The sequence below is a fragment of the Aptenodytes forsteri genome, unplaced genomic scaffold, assembly GCF_000699145.1.
Source record: "Aptenodytes forsteri isolate BGI_AS27 unplaced genomic scaffold, ASM69914v1 Scaffold6, whole genome shotgun sequence".
NCBI classification, from domain to species: Eukaryota; Metazoa; Chordata; class Aves; order Sphenisciformes; family Spheniscidae; genus Aptenodytes; species Aptenodytes forsteri.
In genome coordinates this window covers 4,238,824-4,260,969 of record NW_008795709.1, presented here as the reverse complement: position 1 = coordinate 4,260,969, position 22,146 = coordinate 4,238,824, and the positions used below count along the sequence as shown (strand labels likewise).

The following is a 22,146-nucleotide window of genomic DNA, read 5'->3' as shown; positions in this document are numbered from 1 at the left end:
CTAGAGCTAGGCAAGCAACCTGAAACCAGCTTTTACGCTAACTGCAGCTGGGGAAAAGGAGAATTGAATTGGCACCGGTCCCACGAAACACGCGTTTTGGTATTGTAGCCAGCTGTAGCTCTGTTACTTCTCCAGTCCTTCAGGGTGCAGTTTTCATGTTACAGCCAAGCTGAAATAATGGGCAGGCAATGCTGGAAAGGGGAGTCGTGCTCATCCTCAACACCTGGCTATGGATTCTCAAGGTGTCAGTAATAGCTCTCATCTGACCCCTACTGCAAGCAGGTAGGTAAGGGTAGATTTCCACCAGCAAACACAAGTGATCAGCAGTAGATTGCTTAACTAATGCGAAACCCACTGCCCAGGATTCCCGTTTCATCACTGCTTTAAGCGAACTATGCTAAAAGGGGCAGACCTGTTGTTCTCTTCACCTGCTGCAGCCACTTCCCTTGCACTGGCAGTAGCACCCACACACTCGGGTGATGAGCTCAGAGACCCAACCTCATCTGATGAGCACAAAGATCAAAATAATGTGCTTATTGGTTGGATGGGGCTCTGAGCAACCTGATCTAGTTGAAGATGTCCCTGCTCATTGCAGGGGGGTTGGACTAGATGACCTTTAAAGGTCCCTTCCAACCCAACTATTCTATGACTCTATAAACAGTATTCCTTCCCATAGCAGGCACCTAGCCTTCTCTTTCTCTTGCTGTCAAACCTTGCATTTCTTCCCCTTGGCACGTGGGAAAAACTCATGCTCCAACTGGGTTTGGCATTTGCTGTCCTTCAGAAACCAGTGGTGCCTCTCAATCACTCATTTTTACAACTGTGCTGGTTTTGGCTGGGACAGAGTTAATTTTCTTCACAGTAGCTGGTATGGGGCTATGGTTTGGATTTGTGCTGAAAACAGCATTGATAACACAGGGGTGTTTTCGTTACTGCTGAGCAGTGCTTACACAGAGTCAAGGCCTTTTCTGCTTCTCACACCACCCCACCAGCGAGTAGGCTGGGGGTGCACAAGGAGTTGGGAGGGGACACAGCCGGGACAGCTGACCCCAACTGACCAAAGGGATATTCCACACCATATGACGTCATGCTCAGCATATAAAGCCGGGGGAAGAAGGAGGAAGGGGGGGACGTTCAGAGTGATGGCGTTTGTCTGCCCAAGTAACCGTTACACGTGATGGAGCCCTGCTTTCCTGGAGATGGCTGAACACCTGCCTGCCCATGGGAAGCAGCAAGTGAATCCCTTGTTTTGCTTTGCTTGCGTGCGTGGCTTTTGCTTTACCTATTAAACTGTCTTTATCTCAACCCACGAGTTTTCTCACTTTTACTGTTCTGATTCTCTCCCCCATCCCCCTTGGGGGGAGCAAGAGAGCAGCCGTGTGGGGCTTCATTGCTGGCTGGGGTTAAACCACGACAACAACAAGAGACACTACTTAATCTCAAGCAGCAGAAAGAAATCTTTTAACATCCTTTGTTTTGAGACACAGTTTGTATGTTTGTCTAATTATCCAAAAGGCACCTTATCCTCAAAGGGACCCAGCATCTCCAGCTACCCAGCAGCTGGCCAAAATCAGCCAGCTCCCCACCAATGGCCAGGATTGCCATGGCAATTTATCCCCTTACAGAATGACAGTCACATCTTGCCTGGTCATGGTTGCTTTTCCTCTTCTGATTCCCACCACATGGATTAAAATAAGCAGCACCAAGAGTGAATCAGGAACTCATAACAGACACCGGTGCAGAGTCAAGTGGCATTTATGACCCATAATTTTACTTTTTTGCTCATTCTTCTTATATTTCCTCCTGCCCCTATCCTTTCAGATAGTTTAAAGCCATAACACTGGTTATAGTATTTCAGCTCGCATGCGTACTTCAGAGCAAAACCACATTATATCACTATTTTCTATATTAAAATAGATGGATATAAAGATGCTGCCTTGCCACAGCAGAACATTCATTACAGATACCTGCACACCAACGTGTAAAAGCTACCGCATAAGCTGTTTATGTGAAGCAGTAAGTTAACATCTTGTACACTCCACATGCTTGCCTGTAACACCTTCCCACTGCCTCAAACAAGAAACTCACTCAGAGACAAGTTTGATCTTTCAATTCTGCCTTTATTTTTCTGAAAACTAGCACTTGAGTGGTTACTGACTCCTGCTATTTCTCACTAAGTGTTGCTCAGCAGCTTGTCACGAGTTACTTTTCCCCACATCATTCATGCATCCCAAGCAAAAAATAAAGATGCATAAGAGCAAAGAAGCAGATGTTTGGAAAACCAAAATACATTTCTTTGGCAGCATCCATGTAGTAGATACTTTCAGCTAAACTATCCTTATAGGCACAATTGCAATTGTACACAATAAGCTTTTGAGGCAGTATATAAGAATGAGAGAACTCTTTTTATCTTTTTTCTTTCCCAAAAGACAGATGTCTGGATGCCAGACACTATGTCTCTGACTCTTTAAAGCAATTGCCAGGAAGGGAAAAGGGGGGTGTATGCATCCCCCCCACCCCAGCTTGGCCAGTAGGACCGTCCAATGACGAAGGCATTATTTTAGGACTCAGATGATCAGATACTAACCTTTGCCACAGCCTCCCTGCATAGCTTTGGCCAATAGCCTCATCCTTCTGTAACGAACGGTGGTAATTACCAGAATGCTGAGAAAACAAACAGAAGCTGCTTTTATGTTGAGCCACAGACACAGGGTGAAAATTCCTGACTTGCCACCAGCCAAGCATAATCAAGAATTAGGAATGGTTAATCAGTGTGGTTAACTCAGCATGGTACTGAGATTAAGATGCATTACAGAGTAACTAGAGACAGGTTTAGTGAATCCGGAGGCAATCTCAGTATTGCTGCGGAGTTCTACACTGCCAAGCTGTGCTATCAGGATGCTCTATGCTATACATCATCGCAGAGCACGTAAAACTGCGTTTAACTCAAGCAAGTCCTCCACACTGTAAAGTTCACAGTCATGTTTCAACCTCAGCTACACCGCAACCCAGCTCAGCATCACAGCTCTGAGAAAAAGGGCAGTGGCATGCACATTGGCAGCCAACCACCATCAAACTATTGGAAGCGTTACAATGCAAAGCGTAGTCTGATGCTGCCAGATACTTCACTCCAGACTGCTAACAAGCTCATCTGTGTGCAAAATTGTAGTTACATGCTTTTTAGAGGAGTCCCCTTTTGTTGGGGAAAGAGTGACACTTAGCGATACTCAGCAACCAGCAGCGAGACGACCTGCAGGTGCAGTTTGCCACTGGGGTTCATCGGGACAGTGATTTCTAGGGACCCCTGCTCCAAGTGCTTTGCCTCCTGGGATGGGACCACCTAGCTCTTAGCTCTCCAACCAGACCAAGGTTTGAAATCTCCTCAGAACAAATCGCAAAGTCCATACCAGCTTTCTCCAGGGCTGGCAGAGCAGTTGCTAGCCACAAAAATAGACATGCAGAAAAAGCTTCATATATTCAGAAGAAAAGCAGAGAATACGAATTTAAAAAGAAGCAAGGGGAGGAAGAGGCAAGTCAGCTTTCCTGTAAAGTTTAGTATGATCCCAGGGATGAACAAGCTAGATTAGGTCCTTAGCAGCACTGTAGTTTAAGCATCACAAGGGCTCAGGACAGGAGACTTGAAGATGAGAACAGCACTCTTGAGTTACGAGCTTCCTCGTCTATCAAGAGCATAGGCACTCACATCTGGGAAGCCACCAGGTCTTCTTCAGAGCTTCTTTAATTCAAGCATATAATAATGCTCAACTACTCCAACTGCTCCCACTAGCCAATGAATTACCTACGACACTCAGAATTTATTTAGCAACATTACAAATGGGCTTTGTATCTTTTGCTTTTGGTGTTTACCCACTGCTGAGCAACAGGAGAGGCTACTGCATTCTTGTGGGAAGAAAATGGCACACGGAAAACCGGAGGCGGCTGTCTACCTTTGGGGTGTAGCCATAGCTAGGTCTAACACAAACGGTTTAGATACCAGAGGCCTGACAAACTCACTTGAAACATTGGTGTCTAAGTCATGTTGCCAGTTGTACTGCACTGACATAGGTCAGTTTGTCACTCACTTTGGGGATCGCATCAGGTAGGCATGCAGAGGACCCTGCTCAACAAGCCTTCAGATTCAGTCACCCTTTCATGTTAGGGACGTCAAACCCCACCAGGAGACAGCCAGAAGTGCAATTATGGTAAACAGCAGGGCAAAGAAAAAAAAGTTAGCTCTCCCTCAGCACTAGCTCCATTTTGTTTTATCTTCCCACCAGGCCACCCGCTCCCTATATTCCTGAACAACAAGGCCACCATGCAAGGGCCAGGCTGGCCTGGGACTCGGGCAGCTACGAAGGCTGTCTTCGCCCACGCAGCAAACGGGCTGCAGTAATTCAGGCATTCCAGGCACCTCTGCTTCCCAAATCAAAAGATTAGAAACAAACCTGAAGAATTAAAGCGCTTGCACCACGACTGTAGTGCCCTTACACAAGCCAGTCCCTTACAGAGAGCAGGAGGAGCCGAGGGTAGTTAAACTTAAGAACCTATTTGAAACAATTTTGTTACATACAGGGTTGGAATTCAATCCAATGGAAGGGAAAAACATTTCAGTGAGCCAAATGTCCCAGCCTTTGACCCCACAGCACGCTTATCAGACAGCACAACTGCTCCCTGGGAGGATCTCAAGCAGACCTAAGTATCACTTCATATTTCCACATCTGCAAACATTTCTCTGCCCATAGGAGCGGGAGCTTTCTTTCTTGGTGGGAAACCCCTTCCTCAGGGGAGTCTGCTCTCTCTCAAACACCGTTTTGTCAGATCACAGTGGAATCTCTCTTGTAGCTCCAAACGGAAGAAATCCAGTTTATGAGATTATATTTATTTTTAAGTGCTTGACTGTCACTCTTAAGCCCTTTGGCCTTGTGTTGACCTTTAGGATTTCGAGACAAGAGGCTACTCTACTTGTACTGCTTAAACTGTTTTAGCTTTGGGATTGTGCCAGACAGACAACTGACTGCAACTATTATGACAGTCATTTTCCAGCATGTGGATTACTAGCATGTGGCCACTTAAGCTAATTTTATATGCGATTGGAAGCCTTATAGGTCACAGTCTCATGGTTTGTCACTCAGCTGCATGTCTTTTATGTCCAAAATCCTGTTTCATATGTTCAGTCGTGCTCTCTTCAACCGTATATGTGCAGAAAACCAAAGACTATGGTGCATGGATGATTAGCAGAAAGCTTTGCTACGTTATATGACTTTTTCATTTAGAAAGAAAAGGAGGGAGAAAGACTGGCAGAATTTTGGCACAAGACTTAGTTACTTTGTGATATAGTTCATGTTTACTTACACCTGCTGTAGACTTGAACTCCTCGTTACGTATGAGGAGAATCTCTTCATCGGTTCAGCGATCCTCCTTGCCATTTATGTAAGAGGGAAAATGGTTAAATCAGTTGTTCACCATTAATATTTGTATTATTTCAAGTCACATCTTTTGAACAAATCACGGAATCTGACTGCAGAGTTTGAGAGCTTTTTCAAATCTAGGTATTATTTTCTCTTTTGCAGCTGTCAATTTTAAAAGCTCCTTGGCAGCCCTCTCAGCCATACCACGTAAGTATTTATTAACACAGGTCTCCACCCTTTCCCAGCGCTTGGCCATTTTATACTGGTCAGCCTGTGCATCTGCCTCTTGCTAACCTGCCACAGTCCCAATCATACGAATTCTGAAAGAGATTGGACAGAGGAGCTTCACGGAGTCTTACAAAGCCTGGGTGGAAGCCCAGGTTGCTGCCCCACACAAACCGCCGAGCCAACCCGATGGCCCACAAGTATCAAAGACAGGAGGAGTGAGACTGTTCCAGCTCCTGATCTCTCTTGTTCCTAGCTGAGGGGTCCCATTTCTTCTCCCTGGCCCTTACACTAGCACTTACTGGAGCCAAATTCAACTTGTTAACCCAGCAGACAACCATCAGCAGCTTTTTTTTGCAAACATGCTGCACCTGTATGAGTGATTCAATGAGCAACAGAGCAAGCCACAGCATAAGCAACTACGTAAGATGCAGCTAGTATGACAGGAGGAAAGGCTGGCCAGGATAACGGGGTCTTCCCCTTGTTATAGGGGTTAGCTATTAAATTGTTTCAAGCCTTCTCATGAAAGCACAGAGTTAGAAAGAGGGAGACAGCTACACAAGCTGGCAAGAAGAGAGCTGGAGTGAAGTTACAGTTCACCACAGCACCATCATTTGATGTACTTTTCACACTAAAAATATTTATTCATTCTCACAAACACCAAATCCGGTTAACCTCTGTAACAGGTCACCATTTGTGCAGGAGTCCTAACAGGAGCACAAATTACACAGGAGTCATAGTAGACAACACAACAGACATTTCTCATTACTTCCAAGTGTGTGCACACAAGCATTTAGCACCTTTGAGCATGAGAAAATAAGTAGATTTCTTTCCAAATGCCCCAGAGCTGATAATTACTGCAGCCAGACCAGAAAGCCAGAAGCTGTATTCAGAGCACTGTGAAAAGTCCTTGATGCCAAAGTTCCCGGGCTTTTGTTTTATTTCCAATCTTTGTTAGCCTGACCAACGAGCAAACCTCAAACATTTCAGTCTACAGGTAAGAAGTGCTTACACCCTACAAATCAGACTGTACCTCAGACCTGTTCAAAGATGTTCAGCATAATTACAGTTGATCTTCTCTTCTCCATTTTCATTTTGAAAAGAAGGACTTTCCAGTAAGCTGCAGAATACTAAATAGAAATTCTGGTCATGGAGAGTTTGACACAAATTGAAGACCTCTTTATTTTAAACTAATTCATGTCAAGTCCATCAACCAATTCATAATCTAGTAGACACAAGGTGTCACTCATTCCTGTTAGGTTGAGGAATTTTTAAAATTGGATATATTATGTAATAGTGACACATTTTTCAGATAGCTCTTTTCATATGCACTTGAGCTAAGTGTCAGCCACACAGGTGTGTGGAACCTCTGCAGGACCTATTTCAACAGTGTCTTCACTTTCCATTATTTTTTGCAGTTAGTTTTCACACTGTAAGAGCTCTTGTTTACATATATAAGTGGGATAAAGCTTCCAAAGATGCTAATAGTGTTCAATCAGGTTCCAAATTTTGTGAGGCCTTCCTGTTAGACATTTCTTGCAACATTTACTTACTCCCCTAATGGGTTATTGGATGTCCATGCACTATTAGATCTCAGTTACAAGAAGAACAGCCATTTCACAAGTAAGTTTTAAAAAGGAAGATACCAAATACCACTGACATTCATTTCAGAAAGTTTATTGCACCAAATGCCGCAAAGAAATAGACTAAAATGATAGCGTACACAAACAACTGTAAGAAAAAAAACCAACCCATGTAGTTTGACATTGGTATTCAGTCATTCCTAAAAAAGCCTATGCTCTCCAAACATGCAATAGCAACACACATTTTTTTCTACTATGGAAAACCTGCTATGTATGTCAAATTAGCCATTTGACCTCAAAAAAAAAATGCCTAGAATATATTCAGCAGTTCAGACTCGATTTTGATTTGGGTCCTTTTGTAGAAGTTATACTTGAGGGATAAGTGATCATTTTGTGTAAACTTTGTACACAAGAGTTTGGTGTGTCTGAAAAGGGTTTTTGACTTCAAGAGTAAAGATGCATATAGTAGGGAGTGGGAAAGATCAATCTATAACTCTGGAGGATGCCATTAGAAATGTGAATTACAGAATCAGTGTCTATTTGCTTCTTTTGGGCAGAAGAAAGTTGTATACATTAGTACAGAGTACCTGCTTAAATTAAAATGTTTAGATCTTGGTATCGTTTGGGGTTAAAGAATTCATTTAGATTAAATACTACAATTTAGCAGTTCATTCCTCCCCTCTGTGTATGAAAGTTTAGTCTTGCCTGAAAAAAAGCATACATTCTTTAAATTGCACCATGTAAACTGCATTTATGTGGGATTTTGGAAAGACTGTGCACTCCCACTTAACCAAGAAAGTATGTATTTAAGTTTACAAAAAACTACATAATACTGATAAAAACAACTTTGGAATATTTGAAAATTAAGCTACATTATCAATTTTAAAACACATCTGTACATTCATATCACTTTTCATCCTATTAAAATAAAAACAGAAACATGCCCTAAAGATGTCTAACACCACATCTGTAAATACTTACTGCCCTGTCATGCCACGCTAATTTACATAAACAGCAAGATGCTACCAAAAACAAAGTTAAAGACTTAGAGTCAAAAAAAGCCCTAGAGGTGGAATCCTGTCAACTGAGGTAGTACATTTGGTGGAGGGGAAAACGTGTATTTAACTTTCTTTAGCCTAACGCCTTTTAAAGGTAATAAACAGCTTTCATTTTGGATTTTCTTTCCCCCAAAACTAAAACTGTGAGAACAAGATAGTTCATCATGTAACTTCTGAAGAGCAGCAAAATGTTAGAGAAAGCAGCAGGAACTATAAAGTTTTAGCCTGGGCTGAAGAAAATCCAAGTGCTTTTGACCATCGGCTCACATGCCACCCCTAGGTTGATTTGATGCCTTGCCAAAAGGCAGGTTTAAGTTTTTTGTTTTGTTTTGTTTTAAATAGTTGATGTAGTAAAATCAGGTGTTACCAATCATGGTATTAGTCTTGAAATCACTGAATGATGCCTGACCTTTGACTTCCTTAGTACACTCTATGATAACAAAAGCACATATTTCTATGTTAGCACATATTTCTTTGAAGAATTGTCAGTCTGTTCAGGTAAAAACCCAACTAATACTTTAAGAGAACCGGAATTGACTTTTAATGTACTCAGCTACTATTTAAGAGTGACATGAAATAGAGAAAGCACGGGAGGATTTCTATATACACTCAGGGAAGCGGTTTCATAGTCTTACACATGCGCACGCACACATTCTTCATCACAGGGGTAGTTTAGGAATATGTGACTTGCTCTACGGTTTTCACTTTGTCTTAACCTTGTGGAACAGAGAGTGGTATCTGCTAACAGCTATATGCAGAGGTAAGTTTACTTTCCAGCAGATAGAAGGATTCACAGACCAAAGATATGAAGAGTTTGCTTAACTATAAGCAGTAGGAGAAAACCTGAACCATAGAAAGATTTTAGCCTTTTCAGGCAGAATACTAGGGACAAGTATGAAAATGCAATAAAAGAAACAGCTGGAATGTCAGGTCAGAAATCCAGCATATACGGAACAGCTTTAGAAGCATCGTATCAGAATTTTCAGTATCCCTCCACTTGGAAACAACCTCTCTTCACAGTAGGTCAGTCTACCTATTTCCCTCAAAAAGCAACACAAGGTTAATCAAGACCCCCATCACATTTAAACAACTCACAATATGCACATTTCATTATTTCAAATCATTGAAAGTTTACTGTAGAAAAGTCCAAACATCAAGGTAGTAGGAAATAAAAACACTTTTAATAAAAGTGTGTCCCTTCAGCGTTAAAATCTGTAATCGTCAACGAGGAGAACTCACAACCGGTGACCAGGAGTTTCTTATTAGAATTCACTATTCCCAAGCACTTTTGTTGCTAGCAATTTGCTTGCAAGCTGACAATTTCAGACACCTCATTCCTGCTGGCTCACAACAGAATGGTCCGACATTGAGTTTTCCGTTTCTTTAAGAATATTTGTTTTGATCCTTTGTTCTTTCCTCAGTCTGGTCCACAGTTTCATATCCAGCTTAACAGTGCTTTATGCAATAAAAGTAATTTTTTTTTACATTCATGTTATCAACCACATGAAAACAGTAAAATACAAAATTTTATTTTGCTTTCTAGAAACACAGAAGGCCAGTATCAACTAGTGGAGAAGTAGTTTCTGGTCTCGGAGTAGTTAACCTATTAAGGAAAGGCACCCGGATGATAGTTCAAGATTTCTGTAGAATCAAAAAGGGTAATTGCAAACATTCATAGTAATATCAAATATTGGGGTTTGTCCCCTACATTTCATTTTACTTCAAACAATGCTCCTCTTTTATTCCTACTTAGAGTGACAACTAGTAGCTGGAAAAAAGTGATACTTTTGACTGAAGGTTTAGGGGGTGCGTGGGGGGGTTGTTTGTTGTCTTTTATTTCCCCAATAAGACTGTCTTCAGTTTGTGCCAATTGCTTGGTGTACGTGCGCACAGACACGCACTAACAGCACTGGTATCATACAGAAGTTTGTCAAATTCATACTCCTTGGAGATAGTAATACTTGATGACACCAAGACACAGGTTTAGTTCCCAGGACTACAGTCATACAGAAACTCAAGAGTTATTGAAGTTGCGTCAGCAACAAATGTAAACTTGTAGCAGAAATTCCATAAGGCTTTCCCACAAAATCCCTATCTCAGAAGTCCATTCCATTCCACTTCTAGCCATGGGCTCATTTGAATGCCTCCTCATTAAAACAGAAGCAGCCACAGCTTTCTTAACCTCTTGTCCTTTAAGGGAAAAGTCACATCACCTCATGCACACCTCCACTCCCACATAACATTTGGCTGCTGAATTCAGGTTCCTTGTTCTGAGCTGGTCAATTCTACTATACAAAATCATGCTTATGCTCTGCAAGAAAATCATGTCCCATCTAATACACTTGTGTATAGGAATACTATATACATAGTTTACAGCTCCTCCTCCTCCCCAGCAAGGAAACATACACCACACCACACTCACAAGCATAGTATTACGAAATCCATTCTAACCCACTTGTTCTTTTAACTGTTACTTCATGGTTTTGAGCAGCGTTTTGGACGGCAGCTCCTGGTCTGCCACATAGTGTTAACTTTTGTCTTTGAATAAAAATAAAATGCAAGAATGCAGTCACTTTCTTGATTTAAGTCAGAAGTGAGATTGTAAGAAAAACCTGAATGCCTTTTACATTATGTAAACTGAAGTCCTCCGATAAAACATCCGGTTGAAATCAGAATCGGAAGGCAGTAGAATGTACAGTCATCACCTGCTTATCTCAGTGTTGCCCTTTACCAGTGTTTGGCATCTCTGTTCTTCATTCAACATTCCCATTTTCTTTCTTTTACTTTAAGGGAATGACTATCCTGAGATTTGAATTTATAAGAGTATTTGAGCAACATACGGGGAATGAGTACTTGCTATAGCAGCCAACAAAGGCAAGTCATTGGATTCAATCCTGGAAATTAAAAAGAGAGAGACAGACTTTAAAATATATTGTCACCTTCACAGAAGAAGAGAAACACAAGAGGATATTTTTCATCCACTTTAAAGAAACTGGAAGTGTCTTGCTATAACCGAGTTCATTGTTTAATTATTATTTATTGCCATTACTCATAACGTACCAGTAAAGGTAAGTAATAATGCTTAAAACCAAGAAGTGTGCTACCATTTAAGTCAAAAGATAGCAGTATTACATTTTGTGGTGTATATAGTCTTTTTTGGTTTAAATAAAAACTTTTATTTATTTGCTAAACCATAAGCCTTAGCTTGTAGTCTTACCAGTCAGTGGGCACCAAAAAGCCCAGTTTAAGAAAGTACTGAACATCAGCTTATGGAAGACTGTGCAGTTCACCAGTAGCACTTTGGTTTAAATAAAAACTTTTATTTATTTGCTAAACCATAAGCCTTAGCTTGTAGTCTTACCAGTCAGTGGGCACCAATAAGCCCAGTTTAAGAAAGTACTGAACATCAGCTTATGGAAGACTGTGCAGTTCACCATGCAGTAGCACTTTCTTACCAAAAATGACCAAAAGCTGGGATTATTAGTTATTATGCAATAACAGTACCAGGAATGTCTCTCAAATACAATGCTCAGTTTCCAGCCGTTTCCAGTGTAAAGCTCAGAGGCCAGGACATGTGTGTGTGTGTGTATATATATCTTTATACACATATACACACGCTGAGAAGAGCGCTTATTTCAGGGTTTCACTATTTACAGCTACATTTCTCAGCATGAAATCTTCAACAGTCTGGATAAAGATAAATTAAGTTTTACCTACTGTGCTAAAAACCATCTTCTTGGGAATGTGTATTCACTTCTTCCCCCTTTCCCCTCTTCTGCTGTCAGCAGGTGCATCCCTAAAGGTTGTATGCCAATCAAGTACTATTATTAGAAGACAGCTGCCAAACAGGACACCTGTCTATTTTCCTACATCTGCTTTTTGAGAACCCCTCTTCCCTCAAGATACAACTGCACCACCTAACCTTCCAAAAATTCTCAAGTATTTGTTGGGATGGAGTTTTCATTAAGGAGACTGAGACAGAAAGAGTGCGTATGAATGTGTGGATAACCTCCTAATGACCAAAATCCAAACTTTCTTCATCCTGAAGGTTTTAACAATAAGTGATTTGTTCTTGCTGTCAAACTGTGTCTCCTCCTGATTTCCAGATGGCTCAGTAGAACCCATTTTTACACTTTATTAGGCACGTGAAAGAGCAGACTGCTAAATATGAAGTAAGAAGCAAGTCCCCGTGGGAACAAGATGTCAACGTTCAGAAACTTAAAAGGAAAATAAGTGCCCCAAGTTTTGCCATTGGTCAAGACCGATATCTGCAATACTCACCCCAATACAATTCCTAGTTCTTTTACATGCACTCTTGTATGTCCTCGCAGATATTCTGAAAGCATTTTGCTTTTGAGATACATCTCTTGTAGTCTATCCTCAAGATGCATTATGCACTGTAAACACAGACCAAAAACCTCAGAACGGCTTTAGCAATCACATGCAAATTTTACAGAAATGTAAGCATATCATTTTAGCTTCTATCTTAGCTAGAACATCTTTCAAACTACATCTCCGCTCCAAAATCCAGAAAAGGCAATTGGTTATGTTACAGCTGTGCTAGCAACATTAAAAAGTTATGCTACCCCCTCAAAGGGTTAGGGCATTCCAGCTTTCTTGGGCAACAAGTTTGTTGCACAAACCGCACATCCATTTCCCACTCAAGTCAGCCACAGTGTTTCTGCTGACTTAAAATAGTTTTAACCAGGTTCAAAGACACTCAAGACATCTTACTAAGAATCAAACCAGAATACTTGGATCAAGATATCTTTTTTATAAGTCAGTCCTATTTTTTCTGAAAGACTCAGTCTAGACAACAGTTCCTAAAATCAGCACTCTAGCTCTAGGGATCTGCCATTCAAGAAACTAAGACTCAAGAAGTGGAAGATACCATTATCTTATTTGTCATAGAATTATAGCTCTCTTGCTCACTGCTTTACTGGAGAAGCTAGGTTATGAATCCATTTTAGGCATTTTTTTTATTAGTCCTAGGTATTTCTAGTTTAAAATTGCTTAAACATTTGATGCTGTTTCCCAAAAGGTAGTAATTCAAGTTGAAATACCAATTTAATCACTCCCCTCTTCTTTCAGCAGTAGCATGCTAGAAATGCATGTTATTTTTAAATACAGTCATGTGATGCATGGTAATTTCTCATACACCAACTGCAGGAGAGCAGATGAACCTTAGCTTCAAAGAGGGAGAGGGGTTTTTTGGTAAGACAAGGTCAGTAGGTAGGATGTCTTCACAAGGTGAGTGGGTAGGATGTCTTATCAGGTACTTTGTTCCAGGACAAAAGGTACATTCAATTTGATATATTCCTTCTTTCCACAGGGATGACCACTTCAAAAAAGTTAAATTAGTTCAGCTCTCCAAACTCCAGGAGATCAAAGCAGGAGGCATATACAGAACCTCACATTATCAAATGTATAATCATCCAGCAGGCATAGACAGCTATTAGAAACAGCAGCAGCAAATAGCTTCAGGCCATCGTCGAATGTACTTTTCAAGTTGAATGAAAACCGTAAGTATTAGAAGTGTGATCCTGTGAAACCAGTCTTGCTAATTAAAAAATAATCAGCAAAAAATAGACTCATGCTTGTAGGTAGTCTACCATGTATTTTTCTGATGGTCTGGAGCAAGATTTTTAATGATTCTCTGAGCTTATATCTGGTCTTAATCATGGAAGATAAAGAGGCATTTAAAAAAAAAAAAAAACATGCTACATAGTAGTAGGATAAGATAACTGCCACCAGTGGAGGAAAGGCAAAATCTTTTTAAAAGTAGTTTGGTCTATTTGCTTCAAGCAAGTTTTCACTCAAGTCATTACAATCATAACACTTCTGATTCTAGCCAAAAGGGAAACATTCTTATATTTTTCATTACAGGTAACTCTAATGCAAAAGGCTACGAGCACTTCCTCAGCTGATTCACAAAGTAGCAGTTCAATATATTTCAATTCCAGTACTCATGCTAGAGGATTATGGATTTTTACTTTTTTTTTTTTTTAAAGTTGTGAGGGAGCAAGTAAGGAAGAATCCCACATTATTCTAAAGGAGAGATTCTTTACATAATCTTATCTGCTCCTCCTGAATGCCAAAGAATCAAAAGACATTTTTCCTCATAAGCTCAGTACATGAATCCATTTTGTTCAAAATGTCCACGTTAAGTGAGGTACAGAAGTCTCTTTTTTTGATGTTAGCTTCCTCTGCAGCTTTTCTCATTGACTAAATGGGGAAAAAAAATGCCAAGTCACTTCTAAAATTAGAAAAAAGTAGCTTAAAATTAGTTTAAAGGTGCAGGTAAAACTTTTGACATATTGCTGACATGCAGCAGCTGCGATCATCACTTCCCTCTCACCCTGGCATACTGCCAAGCTCTCCGCAGTATGGTTACTAGTCTGAAGTGCCACAACAAAGATATCACCACTTGCTCTTCATCCGGTCTCACGTTGGGTTTTGTTTTTTATTGTACCACAAAAACCCAAAAAGCTTATTCATCTGAACAGTAACTGCACGTAAAGAAATGTACGCTCATAAAGGAAAGTTCAAACATACTGATTATGCTCATCTCTTATCAATATTAGTACATATGTTTTTGTCAAAATTTAAATCAATAGAATCACTACAATAGAAGTCACACTTCTCCCCCTAGAGTTTAGTGGAACACTTGACTTCCATGCACCCATATTTCTGTTTTAGCAGAGCTGTAAAATCCACCGACAGGAGGATCAAAGTGTCTCTAACGTGGATTATAGAAAATTTACAAACTAGTAGCACTGTCATTCATTGTTCCTTTTTCTAAGAAAAAGGAAATAAAACCCCCCAAAAAACAGTCCACCTCCAAAACCCCCCACACCACACAAAGCATACAGAAATTGCATACACAAACCTCAAGGCAACATTGGAAAGAACACTTCAGTTGCAGAATCAGCTATTCAGTTTAGAAATGCCAGAATTTAAGATGTTACTGTGCAAGTGTTAGGATATAATTTTAACCAAAGTTACATATTTTTTGATGCCCAGAAGAATCCAGAGACAACATTGACAATGTACCCACATATTTTGCCCAGCACTTGACTTCAAGAACTTAGCGTAATCAATACCACTAATTTCATCCAAAACAGTGCCGACTAATACTATTTACAGCTGTTAGAGTTTAGCTCTATCTTCCTCTTCCATCTGCTAGCACAGTCATTACACAGGCTTCCTACACAGTTTCTCAAGGCTATCTGCTGAAGGACAAATCAATTCTGTTTATTGAAAAAAGGGGTGGCTACTGAAAAAAACTCCCCATCTTTCCTAATCTACAATCGTGCATTAAAAATTGTATTATAATTACCACTGCCAGACTTGTAGGTAATTTTGTTGTAATCAGCAAAACCAGCATTACTGATTTGCTGTGATGAACTCCACTACTAACGAGGACAGGAAAGGATGCTGTGGGATAGGGAGTACGCAATATGACAAAGCAACATCCCCTGCTGCAACCCACCCACGCCCAGGCGTTTTCAGGTTTACAGTCTCCTCCCAGCAATCCTATGGAGACATTGGCAAGGCTATCTGAGACGGCACTTGCTGACAGAGTTGGCTGAAATATGCCTAAAACAGAACAGTCAAGTAAACACACACAGGCACAATTATTCAGGGAGAAGAGAGAAAAGGCATCCACTGCATGGGGGTGGATAGAAAGCCCAAGGATAGAAAGCTGTATGCTAGAAACAGGCTTGGGTAGATAGAAGTTTCAACAACATAGAGTAGAGAACTGTGGAAATTATATGAACAAAAAAAAAAAAGCCAAATTTAAGACCCCTAATCACAAACACGTGAGGACCATGCTAAAACTGCCTAAACAACTTTAGTTTTGGCATATGCATTCTGGAGTAGTTAACTTTAACCTGATCTATTAGATGTAAATTACAGATAAAACAGTATGTTACTGGACTGTAGCATGCATTCTTTTAAATATGTTGTACCAACTCTGCATTATTTCAGGCATTAGTTCACTGGTATAGCAACGCAGTGTACAAAACTCTGCATTTGCTATCTAAGCTAAGCAATTTTCATTAGCTTCAGTAAAGAAATACTTACAAAGTCAGCTGGGACGTTGAGTTTGTAAAGCTGTAAAATAGACTGCAATAAACTGGATACTTGACTCGAAACCAAAACATCCTTGCCTAACTTCATATTGTCCATCATCTTTCTCTGGCTTGTAGCTACTTGTACGTTCCATTTATCTGTGTCTGCAATAATACAGACAGCTTCTGCTATGGGCTCATCTAGCACTGGATGCTGCAACAGATACAAAATACAAACATTATGTGACACTTTGATATACATTTCCACAACTTAGTTTGAGGTTCCACTTTTATTCACACTGAAGCAGGGAATAAGAAAGTGATCTAATGAATGTTTTTGTCCAATAGGAAACCGAAGGCATCTCAAAAATGACAAGGAATACCAACTTCAGTGACGGGTTTACGTTCAGCAACATCGGGTCAGTTAAGTCTTAAGTGCCAGTTTGATCAAGGCATTTAATTTTGTTTAATTAGTGCTTCAAAATCACTACTCCAATATTGTTTTATTCAAGTATTCCACCACCTTCCCTGAAAAGATAATTTACTTCCAAAATTTAGAGAGTAATAATTATACTGATCCAGTGATGGTGGAAGTATATTTAATGTTTCGGAGATATGTGAGGGATTTCACTATGCACAATCAAGGCAGGGTATGTATGAAGAGACAGTATTGTATTAGACCAATCTGACATTGTTTAAAATAGTTACATACACACGCATCACTGTTTCGGATAGTACATGAACGCATTCCAGCAGGATGATTCTTGATTGCTATAGAGAGAAGCTGTTGACAATTACTAGATAAACATTTAAAACTGCATACAAAGGTCACACAGTTACTTTAGTGAAAGGTTAGTTATAAATTAATTCTATAATTTAGGAGTACCTAAAGCATAGTAAGAACATGGCAAAGTTCTTACCTACAGACAACTACTTTCTGTAGTCAGTCATTTCTGCTACAGTCTAGTATAATCTAGACTTCCACAAGACTTCACCTCCCTTGCAACACATGCCACTAAGTGGCAAAATAAGATGTTTCAACTTGCATATCATTTTTATGAAATATAGATAATTGTCTGCTATTGTGACTGCAGAGAAGCAGTTTGAGGTTTTTTCCTTGTTTGTAACTTGAAGTTGCAAACAATTTTTCTTGTGTTTATCTTTGAAGAGAAGACTTAAGAGAGCATAAAGGAAAGCATGTGATTCTTGTGCAAACAGGCTTTGCACACAATGAATTAAGGGCTTACATCTCTCAAGAAGGAAGACATGTCAGGTGTGGCTGTTAAGAACGGGGAATTAGAAAGAAACAGGACCTATTCAAAGGACCTGCTTCTGTAGTTCTCAGTAGTATCACAACTCCTACTATGACTCAGAACAGTACTTTAACTCACATGCATTGCATGAAGTAGGTCTGCTAGTAGACACTGCTTGAGTTTTTCATCATTATTTATTCCATGTAGCACTAGATCAGGTATATACGTATGACAGTAACCACCTAGAAGTGATCTTCCAAAATTTTTCACGCATTGACTGCTGATTGTATTTGACCTGAAATACAGAAATACAAAGCAGGTAAGATTCTTGCTTGACAGACTGCATTCAGATTTTAAGTGAATGCTATGTTTGGTTTATCACCCCTGCTTCTACTGCAAATATTAATCAACAATTGTATTCAAAATACAGTAAACCAATTACTGGAGCCCTTTGAAACATGGATTTTAAAAGCTGAACTTTAACAACGTATTGATTCCTTCAAATTTATGAAAAGGCAAATCTAAATATATTAGAGCTTGTGGTATATATGAGCTCCCTGTTCTGCAGCTAACAGGTTTGCTAAATTTGAGTTTTCTCAAACTCAGCCCAAGAAGCAAACTCTTTCTAGCTACCTACCTTAAGCATCAGCAAGCTCCATGTGCACCTGCAAAGCTCAAAAGTTTTCAAATAGGATGACCTTATTTATTTCAAATCAGTCTTTCATTTGTCAGATATGTCAAATCTAAAGTTATCAGTTTAAGCAAAGCTGACGTTTTGCTTGTCCTCAGATGTTCTATCTACATGTCTACATCAAATGTTTCAGGCAGTTTATATTAAAAAAGTTTGATCACTTTTTATTAGATATTTGAAGAACACCTTTGTCAGAAGACTTCAATACCTAAGCCTGCTCAGTCTTGGTTTTCTTTTTGCCAAGTCTGTTTACAAGAATCCTAATCACACCAGTGTCTGTTATGGATTTGTTTGCAAGGAACTTAGTCAAGATCCCAGAGGATTTCAGACTTGAAACCCTGAACATCTCTAAAGTAGCAACAGCTTTTGACTCCATTTAGTTCTAAATTAATTACTTCTTTACCTTGGTAAAGGAAGTTCCACTTCTGCAAACTCTTCAAGTCTTTTGCTGACATTATCGTGATGCACTTCATCAGGGATACAACAATCACCTTCTTCATCACTGGCTCCAAGAGCACTGTCTGAACTCTCGTTCCTTGGAATGTCCCCTTCAACTCTGAAGGGGATTTTCCTTCCAGCATCCCCATAGGGGACATCTTTAGCACCTACTTTAGGGGAATCCTGTTTGACAGCAGAACCTACTTCTACACAGCCAGGGGAATAGTTCTCCAGATTGCCAGAGCATAAAGTTCTAGTTTCTTTCAGGCTTGGCAATTTTACAGTTTCTATGTTATCTGTGGGCAAGAGCGGCTCACTAGATATTGTGTTCACTAAATTAATTTCAGTTCCTTTGCTTTCCATATGTTGGTTATTAAGTATACTCTCCTTCACCTCACAAGGTGGGATTTGTGCATAACAAACATTATGTTTACTGAAGGGTATAAAGGCAGCTTCACAACTTTCTTTTTGATTCTGGGAAGCATCCACAGTCAGATTTGTGGAACTCGAGGCACAATGTATCACCTCTGGATTTTTTCTGAATGCCTTCAGATTTTCTTCTATTTCTCTTCTATGAGTTTCTAAGTCTGACTCTGGTGATGCAGAACTTCCAATCTGAAAGGTGACCTTTTCTAAGTGTGAACTCCTGTGGCCAGACCTTTCAGGACAAGGTAAGGCAGATGACCTACTAGACAATTGCTTTTCCACTTTTCTCTCATTCTGGTTCTTGTTCTTCTTTATATCCGTTAAATCCTCCAATTTAGATGGCTCTTCAGAGTGGTAGGATACGATTCCTGTATCAGTGACAGTTCTTTTCTTACCATCAGCTGCTCCTTTATGGAAACTGCCAGTTAGACAGTCCACAGATGCTTCAGAGTTTTGACTGGCCTTTCCTATTGCTTCTCTCTTTTCTTTTGAAGAGGCTGGGACAGCATGAGTGCTTTCTGGGTCACATACCCACTCTGCAATACTATTGTTCTTACTTCCATCATTCTTTAGAGGTAGGATTGGAGGCACAAGAGCAGGTTCATTTTTAACAGTGACAACAACATAATCAGACTCCTCTACCTCTCCCTTTTCTAGTGCAGTTGTGATCTTGCTTCCATTTAGCACTTGCTCTCCTTCCCCAGCCTTCTCACTCCATGTCAGCTGATTTTCCTGCAGCTCAGAGCACCGAATGAAGTAAGTTAGAACATAGAGCAAGCGCTGCACCAACTCCTTGCGTTTCCCAACGATAACAGTTCGAGTCAATCTAACTGGAGAGCCTATGGCACCGTAGAGATCACCTATACAGGAAAACAAAAATTTCACATGCTTATGTTTGGTTGTAATATAAGCTATACTGTTTAAATTCAACACATTTTGAAACAGCATTTACTATGGACACAAATCAGACAGTTTCTTTCACAGTAAGTTCATAAAAGTTTAAAGCAAAGAATAACAAAATAAGTCCCCTAGTAGTTCTTACACCTGGCTTGTGTCCAGAAGGGTTTTGGGGTTTTTCTGAGGGATTAGCTGCTATTACTCAGTTTCTTTCTGTTCAAAGCCACTAAGGTTTTTATTTACATGATGCTTACAAGATATTATCACTTGGAAATTGACACAACAGGGGAGAAGAGGAATATAGATCCAGCTAAACTCTGAAGCCAGCTATACTATTTTCTATTTTTCTACTAATTTTCTTTCACATCAAAGTTATTCTGTTTTATTGCAGTCACTTTTTCCATTAAACACAGGAATTTTCATACAGATAAAACCTAAATTATATTTTTCAGGACTAAGATATCAAAAAAGCAAAAAGGATTCAACATTAGCTTAATAAATAAGGTTCTGAAAAGAGGTATGTAACTACCTTATTGGGCAAGGCACGTGCACTTCTATGTACTTGGAGTCAATCTCACCAACATGAGCATTTAATCTTTAGCCGGGGTTGGTGGAGAACTAGAAAATGTATTCACTACTTAAAATACAACTGTAATACGAAAGATAGGTACTACGACATAATCTGAGTCCTCCCAGGAACTGCTTATTTGCTAGCTCATTTATCCTGAAGAACTGCTTTTTTAACAGAACTGAGGTCATACATATCCTACTTTCAACATATTTGTTTGGGAGAGTGGTAACTATCTTCCAGCTGCCTGTAATCCTCTATCAGCTGAAGGGTTTCCACTCCAAAGTTCTGGGAGAAGTAAACATAGATAGCCAATAAGGGAACATTCACATGCTCTATCAGACAAAGATAGGTTAATTCAAGAAATACCTATTACCAGGTTGAGTTAACCCAGTTGTGTTCACCTGACACCCATTAGAGAACACCCACAAAATTGTCTTTGCCTAACCAAACTGTGGCTGATATCACCAGCAGATGGGAGACAACCACCAAAAGCTCAATTTTCTTTAGCCACCATAAGTGTTCGCCTTGAGAGCAGGCTTCTCTGGCTTGAGGCTTTATCAGCTACCTGCTAATCTACCAGATTGTTTTAGGTGTTAAGTCCTTGCTCAGGGCTGCTCAAATGTTTTGGACCAAGTTTGCCACCAGGATTTTGTACTAGACCTCAAGAAGCAACACTAAATGAAAATTACAATCAGAGCTTCAGGAAGGCTTCTACCAAGGGCAAGGGGACATCCGGTTTCAACATGAAGAGACTAAAACAGCAAAAAAAAAAAACCCACACAAATGAGCAAACAATACATTTATGCCCAGCCTCCTCTTCGCCATACAGAACGTAAAAGGAGTAAGGCTCCTGACTCCATTCCTGCAAAACAAGGATGAGACAGTAATTCCACTGCTCTCACTCACTGTCTCCCCTGCCAAAATCTGCCATTTCCCATGATGCCAGCGACGCACAGGAGAGGCAACTGTGTGGTAGCATCAGTGTGCTGTCTTCCCCCAGTTAAGAACGCCCTTGCAACTAGCCCCATAGCCTAACATGCCAGCAAATTCATTCCTCAGTAATGGAAAGTAGGCTTCTGACTACTCAACTGGAATTAACCTCAATGCCTGGTGGGCCACAAGGACTAGCAATTTGGAAAGGAAATGGGAAGATATCGTTTTACTTTCAAAAGTAGCGCAGTTGCTATGGAAATCAGATTCAGGCTTCATGTTCATTTGCACAATTGACTTTTATCTAAAACCATTACTAATAAGACAGTACAAAAAGTCAAAATTGTCATCTTCAAAAAATACTAATGCCTACTGTTAAGACCATTAGATTGAAGCTGATGTTTAAGAGACAGTATTATGTCTTCCTGACAGTGGTACTTACAGTTGTATTGGTATGTAATTGTAATTGGTATGTAATATGTAATTAAAACATAACCCTGAAGGTGGAAAGACAGGTACGTCAAAATCCTTTCCTTAATAAAAAGCAATTTCCATTTTAAAGCACTAAGCCTCATGATTTTTTATTCCCCC

The 22,146-nt window shown here is 40.0% G+C and overlaps 1 protein-coding gene across 2 annotated transcripts in view; it reads right to left on the bottom strand.

Annotated features, from left to right (window-relative positions):
* Window positions 1-7,296: 7,296 nt before the first annotated feature.
* FNIP2 (folliculin interacting protein 2) overlaps window positions 7,297-22,146 on the bottom strand; it is a 37,217-nt gene continuing 22,367 nt past the window's right edge. For both annotated transcript variants that reach the window (XM_009283335.2, XM_009283336.2), the window contains 5 exons: window positions 18,697-20,017; window positions 17,741-17,897; window positions 16,363-16,563; window positions 12,556-12,671; window positions 7,297-11,168 (listed from right to left, as the gene is read on the bottom strand). In XM_009283335.2, the coding sequence (XP_009281610.1) occupies window positions 11,090-11,168; window positions 12,556-12,671; window positions 16,363-16,563; window positions 17,741-17,897; window positions 18,697-20,017 (1,874 nt within the window). In that variant the 3' untranslated portion in view covers window positions 7,297-11,089. The remainder of the gene's footprint in view (window positions 11,169-12,555; window positions 12,672-16,362; window positions 16,564-17,740; window positions 17,898-18,696; window positions 20,018-22,146) is intronic.